The following is a 19,629-nucleotide window of genomic DNA, read 5'->3' as shown; positions in this document are numbered from 1 at the left end:
GTTTGCCTAGCAAAATAGACGATTCCTTGTCTGACTCCAATATTCCGATTTTTAGGCAGTGTTTACCGAGCCGTTGTCTAGCAATGGCCGTCAGCTCTTACTCAGATATTCCGGCTTTTAGCCGGCACGTCACATTTTGTATTAGCGGTGTTGAGCTTCTAGCCTGCTTTACCATTAGCCTGTCGTATATTTGTCGCAGTCAATTTTCTGAAGAAGAGAGAAGTCTTACTCTGCCACCTGTGAGTCAGTCACGTCCGTTTGGACTGCATCCAGAAGTCAGATGAAAGTTCTTTAAGCCTAATCTAGTATTACTTAGTAAAGTTCCGAGCTGTGGACCAGAAAACAAAGGAAAAGTTGGGGAACTGCAAGAAGATTACTTTCAACGAGAAGAAACCAGTAAACAGACATGTCTCGACCCCAAAGTCTGACTTCGATCTACATTCATTCCCCTTTTGGCTCTCTGAAGTGACTTGTCGTTTGCGTGCTGCTACTCCACACTCCAGAGTGAAGTCACTGACCCCAATTACGTGCCCCACAAAGAGCAGGAACTGATAAGAAACGAGCGAACTCCTTTGCCTAAGCGCCATGTCATGAACGTGGTTTTTGTTTACAACCTAATCTCATCTTCAGGTATGTAGCGTATTTCGAGGGGGCTCAAGTACTAGCATTAAAAAAAATATTAATTTCATGGCTTAATTTCTCAGAAATCAATTTTAATATTATCCTCCCGTCTACCACTGTTTTTTAGAAGTTATTCCTTCACTTGAGTGTTCCGACCAAAATTGTATAATCATTTCTTTTTTCATTTAATGACCCTGACAATGTTGGGCCTACATGAAGCTGCTCGTTATTTATAATGTATATATAACTTTGTGGCTTCACCCCTCTTAGATCAAAATGTTCTTGTCAGAATCCTGCATCAACCCCTCTCCCCCACAATTATGTGTTATTTCTTCAACGTAAGATACCATTTGTCATGACCGTACAAAGAAACAGGTAACATTACTCCTATATTTATGTAGTGCGTGACCATTTGCATAATTATTCAGGAATTTGGAGGACTTTCGACCGAACGTTAGCAAGCAATTCAAGAATTTTAACTGTTGTTTATTTCGCCTGTTACTCTCGTTTCCAAAGGCTTGAACTCTGTCACATTTCTGAGGGGTTTACTAGCTGTGAGCTTTATGATGTTGCCCCACAGTCTGCTGTTGAGATATTAAAATGCGTTTTGTCACTTTTATGCTCTTACATGATTTTAGATTAGTCCTTGCTTGAGAACAGTATGCAGAAGAAATTACTTACGAGGGGGGACCCAAAAATAACCGGAATTTATTTTTGTTATTTTTTATTTTTGCATTTTTATTGAACTGTATATTAGTCCCCTTCAAAGTATTGTCCATATACATTAATGCACTTGTCCCAACGCTTTTGCCACTGCTCAAAACAGTGCTGAAATTCTTGAGGCTATATACTGTTCAAAGCCTTTAGCGTGTTTTCTTTGACTTCATCCACATCACGGAATCGCTTTCCTTTCAGACTTCTCTTCATCCGTGGAAACAAAAAAAAAGTCCGACGGAGCCAGGTCGGGTGAGTAAGGTGGACGAGGCACAATCACCATGTTGTTGCTTGTCAAAAACTGTCGGACCGTCAAAGCTGTGTGGGCTGGAGCATTGTCGTGGTGAAGCAACCAGTTCCCATTTCTCCACATTTCGGACCGTTTTCATCGCACACTCTCTCGTAATCTTCGTAACACATCCAGGTAAAAATGTTGGTTCACTGTTTGTCCTGGCGGAACGAACTCTTTGTGGACAATGCCATTCACATCAAAAAAACAAATCAACATTGTTTTCACATTGGATCGCACTTGACGCGCTTTCTTCGGTCGTGGTGAAGTTGGAGTTTTCCACTGGCTTGATGATTGTTTTGATTCTGGATGGTACCCGTAGCACAAGACTGATCGCCAGTCACAATTCTTTTAAGAAATTCTGGATCGTTCTGCACTTCACTCTTCAAGTATACCGAAGAGAGATGAAGTGACAGGAGGTTGGAGAAAACTGCATAATGAGGAGCTTCATAACTTGTACTCTTCTCCAAGTGTAATTATAATGATGTAGTCAAGGACAATGAGATCGGCAAGGCATGTAGCACGCGTGTTGGAAAACATAAGTGCAAATAGGCTTATGATGGAGAAGCCAGAAAGAAAGAGATTACTAGGAAGACATAGACGAATGTGGGAAAATAATATTAAGTTGGATGGTATTGATTCGATTGATCTGGCTCAGGATAGGGATCAGTGGAGGGCTCCTGTGAACACGGTAATAAACCTTCGGGTTCCATGAAATGTAGAGAAATTCTGGAGTAGGTGCACAAATGGCGGTTTCTCAAGAGAGCTCAGCTCCGTGGAGTTACATACTTAGATTAATCCGTAATAAACAAATTCACTGGTAAATGTGAGGTGAGAAGGTAACAACAGAAAATCGTTGTGAGGCAGTATCACGAACTGACTCTGGCTCAATCACAGTTATTGTATCATGCCAATTGCTTTACATAACAACCCCTGAGGAAGGGATGTTAGCTTCTGAATAAATGCCAAGATTGTGGAAGGAAATGGCAGTGTATCACTTTCAACCCAGTCCGGCAGATTAGTAAGGCGTACGGAGCGTGACAAAACGCGGTAAAAGTTAAAAAGGCAGGGCCCAAAATGGAGCACGCTGTTCCTTTCAAAGCCATGTCATTACACCTATAACCATTTGTAACATGCTTTTCTCTCTTTGGATGTGTTCACAAAGCTCACGAGGTCAAGTATCATTCAGTGTCAACCGAAACAAAATGGCGCTTTCTTTGCATTGGATAATGTTTTTAAAGCCACGCCTTGTCATATTATTAATAAGAAAGTCTGTCGCGACATGTTATAAAGTGCAGATAACACGAAATGGAGGGCGACAGACGAGTTATGGGGTTGATAATGTAGTTCTGTGACACTAATTTTGCTGTAAGACATTCGTTAGTTCTCTTTCTCGCGAAACTTTTGTTCCTTTTGAATTTCTTCTAGGAGTTTTAAAGGTAACAGCTGCATCTTATATATATATATTTTTTTTTCTCCTTGACACTACAGCCCCAGTGGGCCTAAGCCTACATCCATGAACTCCGTTCACTTCGGTTTTTCTAGATCTTACACATTCGGTAGGACTCCTCGGGCGGGTGATCAGCTCGTCGCAAGGCCTCTACCTGTAGACAAACACAGAAAAACGCACACAAACATCCATGCCCTGAGTGGGATTCGAACCCACGATCCCGGCTTCCGAGCGAGCGAAGACAGTGCATGCCTTAGATCGCTCGGCTACCGTGACCGGCATATATAAAAGTAAAATAAGGTAAAACTATCCCTGTAACAGTCCGTGGAGGCCCATAAGGTTGTGAGACGTCGGGGCTCCCACATTTCTAGACACTCCGCTCACAGATGGCGGTGAAGTTGTCAGCCTTACGCACCGGCCGCCATTTACCCCCAGGAAGATTCCTGATATTACTCATTTTTGTTAGAGGTTGAGTCGACCCCAGGGCCATAGTGCGGCTGGAAGGATTAGGTCATTTGAAAAAATGCAATTCATCGGGACTTGAACTCGCAACCTTCCCGCTTGTAACATAGTGCCTCAACCAACTACGCTAAGTGTAAACTATATGACACGTTTTCATTTTAACATGAATTGTAATTTACATATGAGCTCTACCGCTTTCACATGATCAAGTATAGGGTATGGTGTTTAAGACTCAGTTTGATTAGACGGAGGGAGAGCACCAGGAAACACGTGCTTAGAGGAAGACAAAGGATCTTCATGACGTAAATCTTGAAGATATGCACTGAAATGAAGTGGCCAACGATTTGGTTCAGTAATGAAATGTAATGAAATGGTGGATTTTGGGTTCCGTGAAAAGGAATTTCTTCTTAACATGAATAAATCTCCGTTTCTTGAGGAGCACTGTACCATGAAGTTATTTTTTTTTTCTCGCTTCTGTGCTGGCTTTGTTCCTGTAACCGCCTCTTGCATACTGATGGCGCCACGTACAAGTTCATGCGTGTTGCCCTCGGCAGTTTCTTGCACAAATGATATTTATTTATGAGCCGAATTGTGATCTTATCTCACCATTAGACTGCCTCAGGCTGTGTAATAACAATTTTCATGTAAGTGGGGTGTAACACCCGCACAATAAAGTGTTAGTTCAACTGATGTGCCATGAGTAGTACATGCATTTAATTTGCAATGTAAATTGGTTCATACTTGCAGTACTTCTTGCAAGGTCTATTCACTTATCTCAAGAACATTCTGAGACATACCAGGAGCACATGTGAAGATGACACATTAATTTCATCGTTGTTATGCTTTCTGTGCATGAAGTCCGTAAAGTGAAGGCGCAGTGGAAAGTCACGTGCTTTCATCTCATGCCTTTTCACATGTTTTAGGGGAATACCTGTATTTGTGCAACTTGGTGCATCGGGTCTACACTATTTTTGTTATCGCTAGTGGGGTGGGACTAAGTCCCTTGTACTGCGGCCACTTCTGGCCTATTGTACCAGNGATGTGGTGTTAACCGACGTTTCGGAGGAACGTATCGCCTCCATCTTCAGTGTATCTTCGCTTGCGGATTTATTATTTTTCCTTCTACCCTGAAGATGTAGGCGATACGTTCCTCCGAAACGTCGGTTAACACCACATCTACACGGTGCCACATCCGAGAAGACTGCTTTCATCAATTAATATTTAGTTTCTCAGGAGTAAATTGTAGAATAAACAAAATGTACTGGTCCTTAGCACAATAGATCATTGAAGGTCGCAGTGCGGGGGCCGGTTTTTATGGCCCATCCCTTACATACGTACTGGTTCTTAAGGTTTTCTTATCATTTATAGCATCTTCATTCCTATTTTCCATGATGGCCATATTAGGATATGTTAGTGGCCATTTTAAAAATGCATGACCCCTGGTATGACCAATATATCAGCTGCTTCGTGACTTGGTATCTTCACATGTTCACATAAGAGCACGTTTCTTAGCTACCCCATAGTAGTGCCTGCCATTACGAAACTCTTTATTTTCGTTCCATTTTATCCCCCCAAATAATAGAATTAACAACTTCGCCTTAGGATCACCCCTCATGTCTAAAACTTCTGAATTCATGTAGAATTAATGTGTGCAAACTTCCCTAAATGGATTCATTTCGAAGACTGAAGGAGTTGAGTGCTGATATAGAAATGTACTTCAAAATAGGCTTTAGAGTTATATGAAGTTTACTGGCTCAGAATAGCCTGCAATGTATAGTGACACGTACCACACGGTTTAATACTTACTTGCTTATTTAATTAATTGCACTTATGCGTTATCTTGCCGATATCAGTGGCCGCGCGGTCTAAGGCATAAAATATTTTAGCCAGCTCGAACACTGGGATCGTGGGTCCGAATCCCACTGAAGGCATTGATGGCTGTTTGTGTTAGATAGCGGTCTTGCGACGTGCTTATCCCCCGTCCAAGGAGTCCTACCGACTGTCTTAAATTAAGATACTAAAGTGAGACGAAGACTTTCACTGATGCCCTGTGCTCCAAGTGGAAGCGACAGGAAGAGAAAAAGAAGAAGATATTGCCTTGATCAAGGACACTTCATTATGAATACACTTGAATATTAGCACAAGCACGAGTCTTCCGACCTGAGTTCCATTATTAAAAAGTCGCTCTGTAGGAGTAAGTTCGAAGAAAAGTAATTAAACTTAACCACCTCGTATCGACGTTGCAAGCAGATTAAAAGTAAATCATGTCGCATTGTTCCTTCCAAAGTGAAGCATCATTAAGCAAACAGTTCCAGTTACATTGTTGTTCTGGATTACTGACTGTTCTCTGTAGCTAACTACATGGAACTGAGCCCTTAGTCAGAAACATGCAGTTGCCCAGCTATTCAAGAATTTCTAAAAAATTTTGTAAAACCCCCAAGTTTCATTACCGTGTTCAAAAGAGCCCTCCATTTGTCCCTTTCTTGAGCCAGATCATTTTAGTCCTTACCCCTCAATTCCATCTCTCTGAGATCCATTTTAATACTATCCACCCACCTACGTCTTGGTCTTCCCAGTGGTCTCTTCCCTTTGACTTTCCCACCAAAACCATAAATACAGTCCTCTTTTCACCATTCGTGCTAGATGCTCTGCCCATCTCATCCTCCTTGACGTCATTGTGCGACAGATCCTTTGGACTGCTCTCTCTAAATTTCCGTTCTAATGCCCATCAAATGTTCTGAAAGTAAGGAAACTTGAAAGATCGTGAGTCTTAACTGCCTACTTAGATATTTTATGTTGTTTCAGGAATAAATTAATCTCTCATCCTAACACGTTATTTTTCATTTTCATTTGCGACCTATTCCCACTTAGAATTAATCTGAAATTTTAACCTTAGTGATAGTTGTTAGTGCTCAGTGGACGAATGACAACACAGCGTAATGTAGCCACCTGTGGCCGCACCATAGCTCAAGCGGTTAGTCGCTGGCTTCTCACCACGGCCGCCCGGGTTCGAGCCCGGGTCTAGTCGTGTGGGATTTGTGGTGGACAAAGGGGCGCTGGGGCAGGCTTTCTCCAAGTATTTCACTCCACCAATTGCTCCACAATCACCCTTACTTATCATCTGAGGCTGGTACAATAGGCCAGAAGTGGCCGCAGTAGAAGGGACTTAGTCCCACCCCACTAAGGAAAGAAAGGTAGTCACCTACACACAGTCCCACCCCACTAAGGAAAGAAAGGTAGGCACCTACACACAGTCCCACCCCACTAAGGAAAGAAAGGTAGGCACCTACACACAGTCCCACCCCACTAAGGAAAGAAAGGTAGGCACCTACACACAACACAAATACAGAGGAAACACAGGCATAAACTCATGCCGCAGGCGGTATTCGATCCCAGTGTTCCCGTATTCGAGCGGGCGAAGATATGTCATACTTCAGGCTGCATGACCATAGCACATGATCCTGTACGTGTAAAACTGTCTTCCGGTTAACAATTCGAATTCGAGGAACGTAGCCTTGTTTATGGAGACATTAGTGTTCTTAGATACTTCGATACGTTTATATTTTGTTAGACTGTTTGCCAGATAATGTCTGGTTATTGTGACATGGATATTAATGTTGGCTGTATCTATGCACGTAAACCCGTATCAGATGCATTTCCATGTCTCTCCCACACTGCAACCAGTTATTTTATTCGTGCCTCTGATTTAATGATACTTTCGCATAAACAGTGTATCCGGTACGCTGGATTTTGGGTATAAAGCGAAGGATATCTCATTTTAATGCAAAAATGAACTAACGTCACCTTGAAGGCTGAGTTCATGCCTCCGAACAGTTTGGTGCCTTACATGGTTCTTCTGTTTTGTTCTGGAGAGCATGAAATGGCAGCCCAGCACGACCGGCACCGCTAGCGTCACGTGACACGCTGCAATCATAATGGTAATCTGTTTGCCCTCCACAATTACTGGCTTTCACGTCTCCGTGCACGGAACAAGAATTCAGCAAATGTCATTTCGACATTAAAGTGAAGTTATTCCTTGCCACCGTTTCCCCACACAATTGAATATTATTGCTGGAGGCGCCTCTTACTCTTAATGTCGATGTATTTTGAAGTTTTGAACATACAGTCTGAGCGGTCACGTGACAGTCCGGAAAACGTCAGTTGCTGCTGAAACTGCAGGTTAAATGAATACACGGTTGCTCAAGGTTCTGAACCTGTTATTCCAGAAGAATATTGTGACGAGTATGATTATTTGCTACGCAACGGTTCGGAGAACACCGCCTGAAAGCCGGAATAGTGAAACCAAAGAGTTGCTACGGAATTAATAGTCGTTCCCGCAGCAAGTGATAAGCAGGCAATCACATGGACTGTTGTAACTGGTGATCTCTATTTGGTTCTCACGAAGACAAGTCACGTGAGAGCGCTAAGGAGAATTCATTCGTAAGGCAGTCGTCGTATTTCATTCATTCAGAAGTTGAGTGTTCAGCTGTGGATTGTTAACCTGCGAACAACGGAAGCTGAAGAAGTGTCCGACTCGTAAATCAGAACCAAGTCAGTCACGCAGAAGAGAAGACACTCGTAGTCCAGTCAGGGATGGAGCGAGTCTTAGGCAGTCATTCATTGTGAGCTGTCATAATTGAATGTAATTGTAAATAAGTGTCAAGAAATCCAAAGGTCAAATCCAGAACCCGTTAATATTAATCACGCAAACCCCTCCTACGTGACAATATCTTCTGCATTATGACGCCATGCAATCCGGTAGAAGTTTACCGATATNTGTAGAATAAACAAAATGTACTGGTCCTTAGCACAATAGATCATTGAAGGCCGCAGTGCGGGGGCCGGTTTTTATGGCCCATCCCTTACATACGTACTGGTTCTTAAGGTTTTCTTATCATTTATAGCATCTTCATTCCTATTTTCCATGATGGCCATATTAGGATATGTTAGTGGCCATTTTAAAAATGCATGACCCCTGGTATGACCAATATATCAGCTGCTTCGTGACTTGGTATCTTCACATGTTCACATAAGAGCACGTTTCTTAGCTACCCCATAGTAGTGCCTGCCATTACGAAACTCTTTATTTTCGTTCCATTTTATCCCCCCAAATAATAGAATTAACAACTTCGCCTTAGGATCACCCCTCATGTCTAAAACTTCTGAATTCATGTAGAATTAATGTGTGCAAACTTCCCTAAATGGATTCATTTCGAAGACTGAAGGAGTTGAGTGCTGATATAGAAATGTACTTCAAAATAGGCTTTAGAGTTATATGAAGTTTACTGGCTCAGAATAGCCTGCAATGTATAGTGACACGTACCACACGGTTTAATACTTACTTGCTTATTTAATTAATTGCACTTATGCGTTATCTTGCCGATATCAGTGGCCGCGCGGTCTAAGGCATGAAATATTTTAGCCAGCTCGAACACTGGGATCGTGGGTCCGAATCCCACTGAAGGCATTGATGGCTGTTTGTGTTAGATAGCGGTCTTGCGACGTGCTTATCCCCCGTCCAAGGAGTCCTACCGACTGTCTTAAATTAAGATACTAAAGTGAGACGAAGACTTTCACTGATGCCCTGTGCTCCAAGTGGAAGCGACAGGAAGAGAAAAAGAAGAAGATATTGCCTTGATCAAGGACACTCCATTATGAATACACTTGAATATTAGCACAAGCACGAGTCTTCCGACCTGAGTTCCATTATTAAAAAGTCGCTCTGTAGGAGTAAGTTCGAAGAAAAGTAATTAAACTTAACCACCTCGTATCGACGTTGCAAGCAGATTAAAAGTAAATCATGTCGCATTGTTCCTTCCAAAGTGAAGCATCATTAAGCAAACAGTTCCAGTTACATTGTTGTTCTGGATTACTGACTGTTCTCTGTAGCTAACTACATGGAACTGAGCCCTTAGTCAGAAACATGCAGTTGCCCAGCTATTCAAGAATTTCTAAAAATTTTTGTAAAACCCCCAAGTTTCATTACCGTGTTCAAAAGAGCCCTCCATTTGTCCCTTTCTTGAGCCAGATCATTTTAGTCCTTACCCCTCAATTCCATCTCTCTGAGATCCATTTTAATACTATCCACCCACCTACGTCTTGGTCTTCCCAGTGGTCTCTTCCCTTTGACTTTCCCACCAAAACCATAAATACAGTCCTCTTTTCACCATTCGTGCTAGATGCTCTGCCTATCTCATCCTCCTTGACGTCATTGTGCGACGGATCCTTTGGACTGCTCTCTCTAAATTTCCGTTCTAATGCCCATCAAATGTTCTGAAAGTAAGGAAACTTGAAAGATCGTGAGTCTTAACTGCCTACTTAGATATTTTATGTTGTTTCAGGAATAAATTAATCTCTCATCCTAACACGTTATTTTTCGTTTTCATTTGCGACCTATTCCCACTTAGAATTAATCTGAAATTTTAACCTTAGAGATAGTTGTTAGTGCTCAGTGGACGAATGACAACACAGCGTAATGTAGCCACCTGTGGCCGCACCATAGCTCAAGCGGTTAGTCGCTGGCTTCTCACCACGGCCGCCCGGGTTCGAGCCCGGGTCTAGTCGTGTGGGATTTGTGGTGGACAAAGGGGCGCTGGGGCAGGCTTTCTCCAAGTATTTCACTCCACCAATTGCTCCACAATCACCCTCACTTATCATCTTGGGCTGGTACAATAGGCCAGAAGTGGCCGCAGTACAAGGGACTTAGTCCCACCCCGCTAAGGAAAGAAAGGTAGACACCTACACACAGTCCCACCCCACTAAGGAAAGAAAGGTAGGCACCTACACACAGTCCCACCCCACTAAGGAAAGAAAGGTAGGCACCTACACACAACACAAATACAGAGGAAACACAGGCATAAACTCATGCCGCAGGCGGTATTCGATCCCAGTGTTCCCGTATTCGAGCGGGCGAAGATATGTCATACTTCAGGCTGCATGACCATAGCACATGATCCTGTACGTGTAAAACTGTCTTCCGGTTAACAATTCGAATTCGAGGAACGTAGCCTTGTTTATGGAGACATTAGTGTTCTTAGATACTTCGATACGTTTATATTTTGTTAGACTGTTTGCCAGATAATGTCTGGTTATTGTGACATGGATATTAATGTTGGCTGTATCTATGCACGTAAACCCGTATCAGATGCATTTCCATGTCTCTCCCACACTGCAACCAGTTATTTTATTCGTGCCTCTGATTTAATGATACTTTCGCATAAACAGTGTATCCGGTACGCTGGATTTTGGGTATAAAGCGAAGGATATCTCATTTTAATGCAAAAATGAACTAACGTCACCTTGAAGGCTGAGTTCATGCCTCCGAACAGTTTGGTGCCTTACATGGTTCTTCTGTTTTGTTCTGGAGAGCATGAAATGGCAGCCCAGCACGACCGGCACCGCTAGCGTCACGTGACACGCTGCAATCATAATGGTAATCTGTTTGCCCTCCACAATTACTGGCTTTCACGTCTCCGTGCACGGAACAAGAATTCAGCAAATGTCATTTCGACATTAAAGTGAAGTTATTCCTTGCCACCGTTTCCCCACACAATTGAATATTATTGCTGGAGGCGCCTCTTACTCTTAATGTCGATGTATTTTGAAGTTTTGAACATACAGTCTGAGCGGTCACGTGACAGTCCGGAAAACGTCAGTTGCTGCTGAAACTGCAGGTTAAATGAATACACGGTTGCTCAAGGTTCTGAACCTGTTATTCCAGAAGAATATTGTGACGAGTATGATTATTTGCTACGCAACGGTTCGGAGAACACCGCCTGAAAGCCGGAATAGTGAAACCAAAGAGTTGCTACGGAATTAATAGTCGTTCCCGCAGCAAGTGATAAGCAGGCAATCACATGGACTGTTGTAACTGGTGATCTCTATTTGGTTCTCACGAAGACAAGTCACGTGAGAGCGCTAAGGAGAATTCATTCGTAAGGCAGTCGTCGTATTTCATTCATTCAGAAGTTGAGTGTTCAGCTGTGGATTGTTAACCTGCGAACAACGGAAGCTGAAGAAGTGTCCGACTCGTAAATCAGAACCAAGTCAGTCACGCAGAAGAGAAGACACTCGTAGTCCAGTCAGGGATGGAGCGAGTCTTAGGCAGTCATTCATTGTGAGCTGTCATAATTGAATGTAATTGTAAATAAGTGTCAATAAATCCAATGGTCAAATCCAGAACCCGTTAATATTAATCACGCAAACCCCTCCTACGTGACAATATCTTCTGCATTATGACGCCATGCAATCCGGTAGAAGTTTACCGATATTTCGAACCAACATACTGCCTCCGTCTGCAGGGTCTAAGAATAAACCAGACAGGGGCCAGATGCAAGCAGCCCTGACAGAACCAACAGTACTGAGAAGAAAAGTGAGAAAGTTAAGGGCTAATTAAGGCCGTGGGTCAGGGTCTCAAGTAAAGGGAAACATGACGGCACGATTCACCAATGGGAAGAGGTTATATCACGTGACACGTTTCCCTGCTTATGTCCGGACAACTTAACAACACTCAGCTTACTCCCCTCGTTGCAGCTTAGCTTACACTTCTAACCTGATTATGGAGATAGGAAATTATTCCGAAATGCCAATAAGCATCTACCGGACTACACGGCGTAACATCCCATAAGATATGTCTACTTTTCAAGGTCACCCTGCTTTCACATAGGCCGGAAACGTTTTCACTCTGGTTCCTTCCAAACACAAATATTATTTTCTCGTACCATTAGGCACGAAGGTGGTACGAGGTAGCGTAGTTGGTTTAGGTACTATGCTACAAGCCGGAAAGTCGTGGGTTCATGTCCCGATGAGATCATTGGATTTTTTCAATTGACTTAATCCTTCCAGCCGCACTATGGCCCTGGGGTCGACTCAGCCTCTTAATATAAATGAGTACCAGGAATCTTCCTGGGGGGATAAAGGGCGGCCGGCGCGTACGGCTGACAACCTTACCGCCATCTTTGAGCCGATTGTCGAGATAATGTAGGAGCCTCAACGTCTCACAACTCTATGCGCCTCCGAGGCCTGTTACAGGGATAGCTTTACCTCTTTTTACCATTAGGCACGAGACAACAACCCCTTGAATAGTTTATCAACAAACCATCATTCTACATTAGTTAACCTCAGCAGCTGATACGTCAAGTGAACAACAGATCCGGTGTACCTTCATCTCCGGACCAGGGTTCCTCCATCCCCTCGAACCCTCAGGAGTAAGTGGATTGAATAAGCTCTCAGGGCCATGAGGTGCATCAATTTTCACCTCCCAGTCCCCCTGCGCCCCATTCGACTCCAAATATTACGATCAGTGCTGCCAACATTTCAGTAGAATGAATGCATGCGCCTACTATGAAATGTGAGGTTACATGGCGAGATATTCCTGTAGTTAATATCTCACGCCATTGCTCCTACCTCATTCTACCGAGGCATACTGCCTAATGATTCAAGTGATGGTATGGGTTATCCCAAGGCTCTCTGCAGTAAGATCCATATAGATAAGCCTAAGTGTGGGATAGATGTTCAACAAGCCGTTGCAGTTCACACGATAAAGGTAGAAATGTTGGGAATTTTCTTTCCTACACCACAGCACTTATGCACAACTGTTCTGTCACTAACCGCAGTGATAGCTTTACTTGAGCGCATAACACTGTTAATAATACGTGTATCACGTTGTTATTAACGTTTTTATAAGCATTAGGCCATTAAGGCGTATGGGAAAGTAGATGTGTAGATCCATATTTTCTTAACTTCGGTAATAGCTGAAGGTGGTCAGCTTCACGCCCCTGCCACTTTACCCCGGGAAAAGAGCCCCCGGTACCCATTGCATAGGAGGCTGGGTGAGACCCAGAGCCGGCCTGGACGACGTAGAAAACATTCTTAATACTAAAGGGACTCGAACTCCGACCCCTCGATCATCCATCCCGTAGCCACTCGGTATGCTAACTGAGCTATCCCAGCTCTTTGCTCTTAACATAGCTTTTAAAATATTAACATCTTTGTACGATCACACTGTGGCGCCATTTCCATGACAACCGTATGCGACTGGGGGTAGTACCATAAGAGGGCACCACGTTATATTGGGTCATTGGTTATTCATCGACTCTGCGTAAGCTAGAGGAAGTGAGGTGGCAGGATGTTCGTTTCGGAAGGAACTGGTCGCACCTTACAATATTTCGTGGTAGACTCTGCTGTTTCAGAGGCCTGAGAAAGACCGTGCAGTATAACTAAGTATATGAAGATAGATGTTACACCACCAAGATGAAGTTAACCTATGCAGCTCTTCGAATTCAAAGGAGCAAAACAGAAATTTAAATCCTGCAGAGGGTTCAGAAACTTAGTCCTGTAGTCCGCAAGCGAACTATACCGACAGAGCAACCGCCGCTTGTCGACGAATTTAATGCCAACTTTTGCGGATAGAGGGTGTCGCGTGGTCAGCACAACGGATCCCCATGGCCGTTAATTAGGTTTTCTAGACCGGAGCCTCTACTTTTCCATTCAAGTAGCTCCTCAATTACCTCCACGAGGCTGAGTGGACCCCGTTCCAGACCCACTACTTCTCAGAAAATATGGTAGAGCCGGGAATCGAACACGGGACCTCAGGAACTCTGATCACTAGACCACAGAGGCGGTCTCAGAAACTTAACATCACAGAAAATTGAGAGACAGACAAATAATACTTGACTATTCTTACGCTTTAAGCATTTTCGAACAATTTCAATTAAATCTCGCATTATTGACTGAATTCCGTTATTTGAAAGAAAGATTCATAGAAAGGACTCATCGTGCAAAACATTTATATGTTACATAAACTCTAGTTATCCTTAATATCTACAATTGTTGGACGCTACTTTAAATATCGTTGGATACGTGTCAACGAAATAGGAATGTTTCTTGGTCGTGCCATGTAGCGTTCGTTTTGTTCTACAATAATAAATTGGTAGTAGTAAATGTAACAGACTGATATATACCGGGCGGCGAAATAGACAGAATATCTAAGGACTATGAGTTCGCCTTTCCGCTCCTGTTTCCATGTCGCGTAAAAAACGCCTGATAAAAGAGCACCGAATCTCTGCAGCAGCAGTTTCTTTCCGCTTTGTTGGATGAAGGCAACACACGCTCAGAGGAAACTCTAATGGAAAATTTCCTTTCGCTTCTGCGTTCCAATATTCATGAGGGAGTAATTAAACAGGAATTATTTTAAATGCAGCGCAGTGAAGCCTATCCCACTCTCGCGGCCTAATTTCTGTTAGACTTAGAAACTTTTTTGGAGTTCTGTTTCAACCTCGATAATTTTTTGAAAAGTTCTGAGAAGTTTTATAGAAAATGAAAATTTCATATTTTTACTCGGTCAGTAAAGTAAGCTGTCTCGACGTCTTTAGCCGAGGTTGTGGAATTACTTGCAAAGTAATTTAATGTTACGGATTATGCGGTAGACCTAACTTGAAAGCGAGACAAGCTACACGACTGTGAGCCGAGTTAGAAAACACTCTGCCACACATTACAGAGTTTATCAACCCTTCTGATTTATGGACTGCTAAAAGAATGAGAGTTTCTCCGAGGAACGGTAGTCCTCTGTCTCATGTAGACATAGTACATTCTAAGCGATAGTCTACAAAGACAATTACTATTACTTCCATACTCAAGGAGCTGAACCCTTCTTGAGGAGCTGCCAATTCTGCGGCTACTCAAGAATTTCCCAGGATTTTATGGAACCCGAAGGTTCATGCCCGTGTTCACAAGAGCCCTACGTTGGTCCCTATCCCGAGCCAGATCAGTCCAATTCATATCATCCCATCCTCTCTCCCTAAGATCCATCATAATATTGTCCTTCGTCTTCCCAGCGGTCTCTTTCCTTCTGGCTTTCCTACCAATATCCTATATGTATTCATCGTCTCCCACATTCGTGCTACATGCCCTGCCCACCTTCTCCTCCTCCTCCAAGTTAGGTGGATTCCTTGTCACCACGGCATGGCGCATCCCCAGGTTGCAGATGGAGGGAAGCTGTGAATATATTAAATAAGCAGTTTCGGACATCCGACAAACGGTAGTCCTCCAGCTTTGGGGTAGGGCGTGAGGCTAACAATTCCTCACCGTAAAAAGAATTATGTTACGAAAATGAACACAAGGCTCGGGAAATTACTATTAGCCCGTCTAAATGAACGTTTTTTGTTGTGCATCCGCTCCTCAGCAGAATCAGTTACGTGATCAAATTAAGGAAGATGAAAAGGCGGCATATGTCGCCCACACGAAGACTGGGAAATGTATATAAAATTTTGGTTCGAATATATTTGAAAGGAAGAAACGTCTCGAAGACATACAGAAAGATGTAGACCCGTTGCTGGGCAACGACCACGAGGTAATAAAATATACAACTGTGTAAGATTTGAAGTTTTCACGGCGGCGACTATGAAGAAAACAGATGTGGTGCCGTGTAGATATTGTGTCAACCGACGTTTCGGACTCTACATTAGTCTGTTAGTACCTGCTCACGCTGGTTCCTGGCTCGCGGATTTTCTTCTTTCTTCTACCCTGAAGATGGAGGCAATACGTTCTTCCGAAACGTCGGTTAACACAATATCTACACTGCGCCACATCCCAGAAGACTGCTTTCTTCAAATATACAACTTGTTACTAAGTAACGGCTTCTCAAACATGAGAAACTACTCAAAAATTATTCTTCTATTAAGAATCTCACATCTAATTATGTGATTTCTCACGTAGTGTACAACATTTGCAGCCCAGTTTAATTAACTTACAAAAATCTATATATTCCTTTTTGCAGATTTCTTCTGACCACACAAGATGCTGTTTTGGGGACTCGTGCTTCATCTGTTCCTGCTGTTTAACCCATCTGCCGCTAGAATCGGTGAGTGAATTTGCCACTTGTAGCTGAGCGTATATAAATCGGTCGAAACAAACATTGCCTCAATAATGCATTAGCAGCGCAATTCTGATCAGCACTGGAATCAGAACAAGGAACCTCGCGAAATAGACAGTTCTGTTCCCTGAAATTTTGTAAAACAAATTTTATTAGTACAAATAATAATGAACTTGTTGCGCTAATTGGTTCCATCTGTCGAGTAAATAGTCTCAGATTGTCTTTCAGTAGTAATGTAACCATCTACACACATTTTTATTGCTGCGTCTTCAATTTCTGCACAGCTGTAAAACTCTCCTGCCGCTATACTGTGCCGCAATTCTAAGTTATTCCTGTACTTTCATTTGTATTTTTGTATTACGGCGTGATATCCTCCCTAAACATTTTAATCTCCGGAGAAGGAAGTGTGACGTCACGTGTGTCAGAACAACCACCAAGTCGTCACTTGATTCAGGACAAATATTTTACGGAGATAAACTTCATTAAGAAAATCTGGTCTGTGAATGTTTCATTTTGTGATACAAACTTTAGTACACGTGTATGCATGTGTTTAGCCTGAAATATCATTATGCAACTGAACCCATGTTTGTTATTTATGCCTGCAGCAGACAACTCGTAGCTACATTAATTATTTGCGTGAGACAATTTCGATCCAAGTATCACACGATGTTGCGTAATATGTACAAACTTCCGATGAAGTAATATGTACATAGTACTAATATTACGAAAAACGAAACACGAAACTTAACAGGGCATATTTTCACTCGGAATCCACAAAAAGTCCTGAAACATATTTCCTTTAATGGGGAAATGGTGTGGAACCGTACGACAAAGCTTTCATTAAGGATATTAGTAATATATGAATCCTACAGAAACATACGAGTATGCTGCAGATGAAAGATTGATTTAACTCGCTCAGGGATTGAAATGGTGTCGGCCTGCTGGGAACACGATAATGAAAGAGTCATTTTCAATAATATACGAGAAATTCTACGAGCAAAAGTTCTTATCAATGAAGATATTTGCCCATATAATTAGTTATTTACCTAATAACAAACCTGTATTTCTTAAGAGAATAATAAAAATAATAATTGAACTAATACTTCAATTAGTTATTCTATTAGTGCAGTCAGTACATTAGTCACTCGGTCCTGTAGCTTAATTATTTAGTTTGAAAGTTACTCACTCTGTTACACACTCTGAATTTCATAAGAATCTATCAGCAGCAGCGGCGCTGAGACTAGGCAACGCACAGACTTTTTTTTTCCTTGGCCCCAGTGGGCCTAGGCCTACCTCCATGAACTTCTCCGTTCACTTCGGTTTTTCTAGATCTTACACAGACGGTAGGACTCCTTGGGCGGGTGATCAGCTCGTCGCAAGGCCTCTACCTGTAAACAAACACAGAAAAACGCAGACACACAAACTAAACATCCATGCCCTGAGTGGGATTCGAACTCACGATCCCGGCTTCCGAGCGAGTGAAGACAGTACATGCCTTAGACCGTTTGGCTACTGTGATCGGCAGTGTATAAGAATAATATATAAGAATTCAGTTCGTACCTCACAGGAAACAGATCCGAACCCACGGTCCCGGCTTCCGAGGGAGCGAAGACAGGTCATGCCTTAGACCGCGCGGCTACAGTGACCGGCAGTGTATAAGAATAATATATAAGAATTCAGTTCGTACCTCACAGGAAACAGATCCGAACCCACGATCCCGGCTTCCGAGAGAGCGAAGACAGTGCATGCTTTAGACCGCGCGGCTACCGTGACCGGCAGTGTATAAGAATAATATATAAGAATTCAGTTCGTACCTCACAGGAAACAGATCCGAACCCACGATCCCGGCTTCCGAGCGAGCGAAGACAGTACATGCCTTAGACCGCTCGGCTACCGTGACCGGCCGCGCACAGACTTGCGGACATGAATTACACATAAGCCGTTTAACGCTTTTATTTTCTTTCCATGAAAACTCGCTCATGACGCTGAAGTTAGTTTCTGTAGTTCCTGAGCTGTGATCCGCACCCCAACACCCTCAACACCCTCAACACCCTATTCTTCCAGAAATGAATTCTGAAAAATTTTCCGATGCACAAGGCAAGTGCCCGGTTTATGGTGGGGATTGGCATATCCATGAATATCTCATACATATCGGAAAATTCTTCGAGTCCTCTAATTTCTTAAAAAGTAATAGGCCCTATCTCTTTGAATGCGTGTCAGACACAAGTGGAGTCCACTTCGAAAGTTATTTCGATTTTATTGAAACTTCGTAGCAATCAAAGTTACATGTGTAAAGGTAGCATCCTTCTGAGAAAATCGCGAAGATTTTGAAGCAGCTGTAATAAAACTCCGAGGACTTACTTACTTATCGAGCTGAATCTTCTGGAGGAGCCGCCAATTCTGCAGCTACTCAAGAATTTCCCAGCACTTTACGGAACCCGAAGGTTCATTACCGTGTTCACAAGAGCCCTCTACTGGTCCCTATCCTGAGCCAGATCAATCCAATCCATACCATCCCGTCCTATATCTCTAAGATCCATTTTAATGTTGTTCTCCCACCTACGCCTTGGTTTTCCCAGTGGTCTCTTTCCTTCTGACTTTCCCACCAATGTCCTATATGCATTCCTCTTCTCCCCATTCGTGCTACATGCGCTGCCCACCTCATCCTCCTTGACTTGATCATTCTGATTATACTTGGAGAAGAGTACAAATTATGAAGCGCCTCTCTAGTCCCATCATACAAATATTGAAGAATAACAGCGAAATGAAACATTAAAATGAGTGAAGCACAAGAAGGAAACCCCGCAGGTATTCCTACCCCCGGGTGCGCAGATAGTGGGGTTTTTGTAAGCAACAATAATTGTCTCCAGAGCGCGTGGGGGCTCACATTTGCGTAAGTACCCCTGACGATCAGTTTTATTGGACGTTTAGGAGCCGTAACTCGGTTTTATTGCGGGGAACGTCCTCCAGTCTATCAGAGCTGATCATGAATACGTATCGCCGCGTCTGTCAGGAAAACCTTTTGTAGTGTCGTTAATCCTTGTCGCTAATCCCAAGCGGGGTTCTTTCTCCCTCCAAAGTAACAAGAGCAGAGATAAGGCGTTCTTTATTTCTGCGATTCTCAAGCTTCTTCTGTTTCAGTGAATGCAAAGCAGCAGTGGCTTTCCTGGAGACCTGTTCGCTGTCTTCCTAAAGCAAATCCTAACAGTTCGTAACCAGGTT

The 19,629-nt window shown here is 43.0% G+C and overlaps 1 protein-coding gene across 9 annotated transcripts in view; it reads left to right on the top strand.

Annotated features, from left to right (window-relative positions):
- Positions 1-19,629, top strand: part of LOC111871052 (acid sphingomyelinase-like phosphodiesterase 3a) — a 513,318-nt gene that overhangs the window by 223,832 nt on the left and 269,857 nt on the right. For all 9 annotated transcript variants that reach the window (XM_023863803.2, XM_033754084.1, XM_023863804.2 and 6 more), the window contains one exon: positions 16,312-16,395. In XM_023863803.2, coding sequence (XP_023719571.1) covers positions 16,332-16,395 — 64 coding nt within the window. In that variant the 5' untranslated portion in view covers positions 16,312-16,331. The remainder of the gene's footprint in view (positions 1-16,311; positions 16,396-19,629) is intronic.

This window comes from Cryptotermes secundus, unplaced genomic scaffold (assembly GCF_002891405.2).
Source record: "Cryptotermes secundus unplaced genomic scaffold, Csec_1.0 scaffold73, whole genome shotgun sequence".
Lineage (NCBI taxonomy): Eukaryota > Metazoa > Arthropoda > Insecta > Blattodea > Kalotermitidae > Cryptotermes > Cryptotermes secundus.
This window is presented reverse-complemented; position numbering and strand designations above follow the sequence as displayed.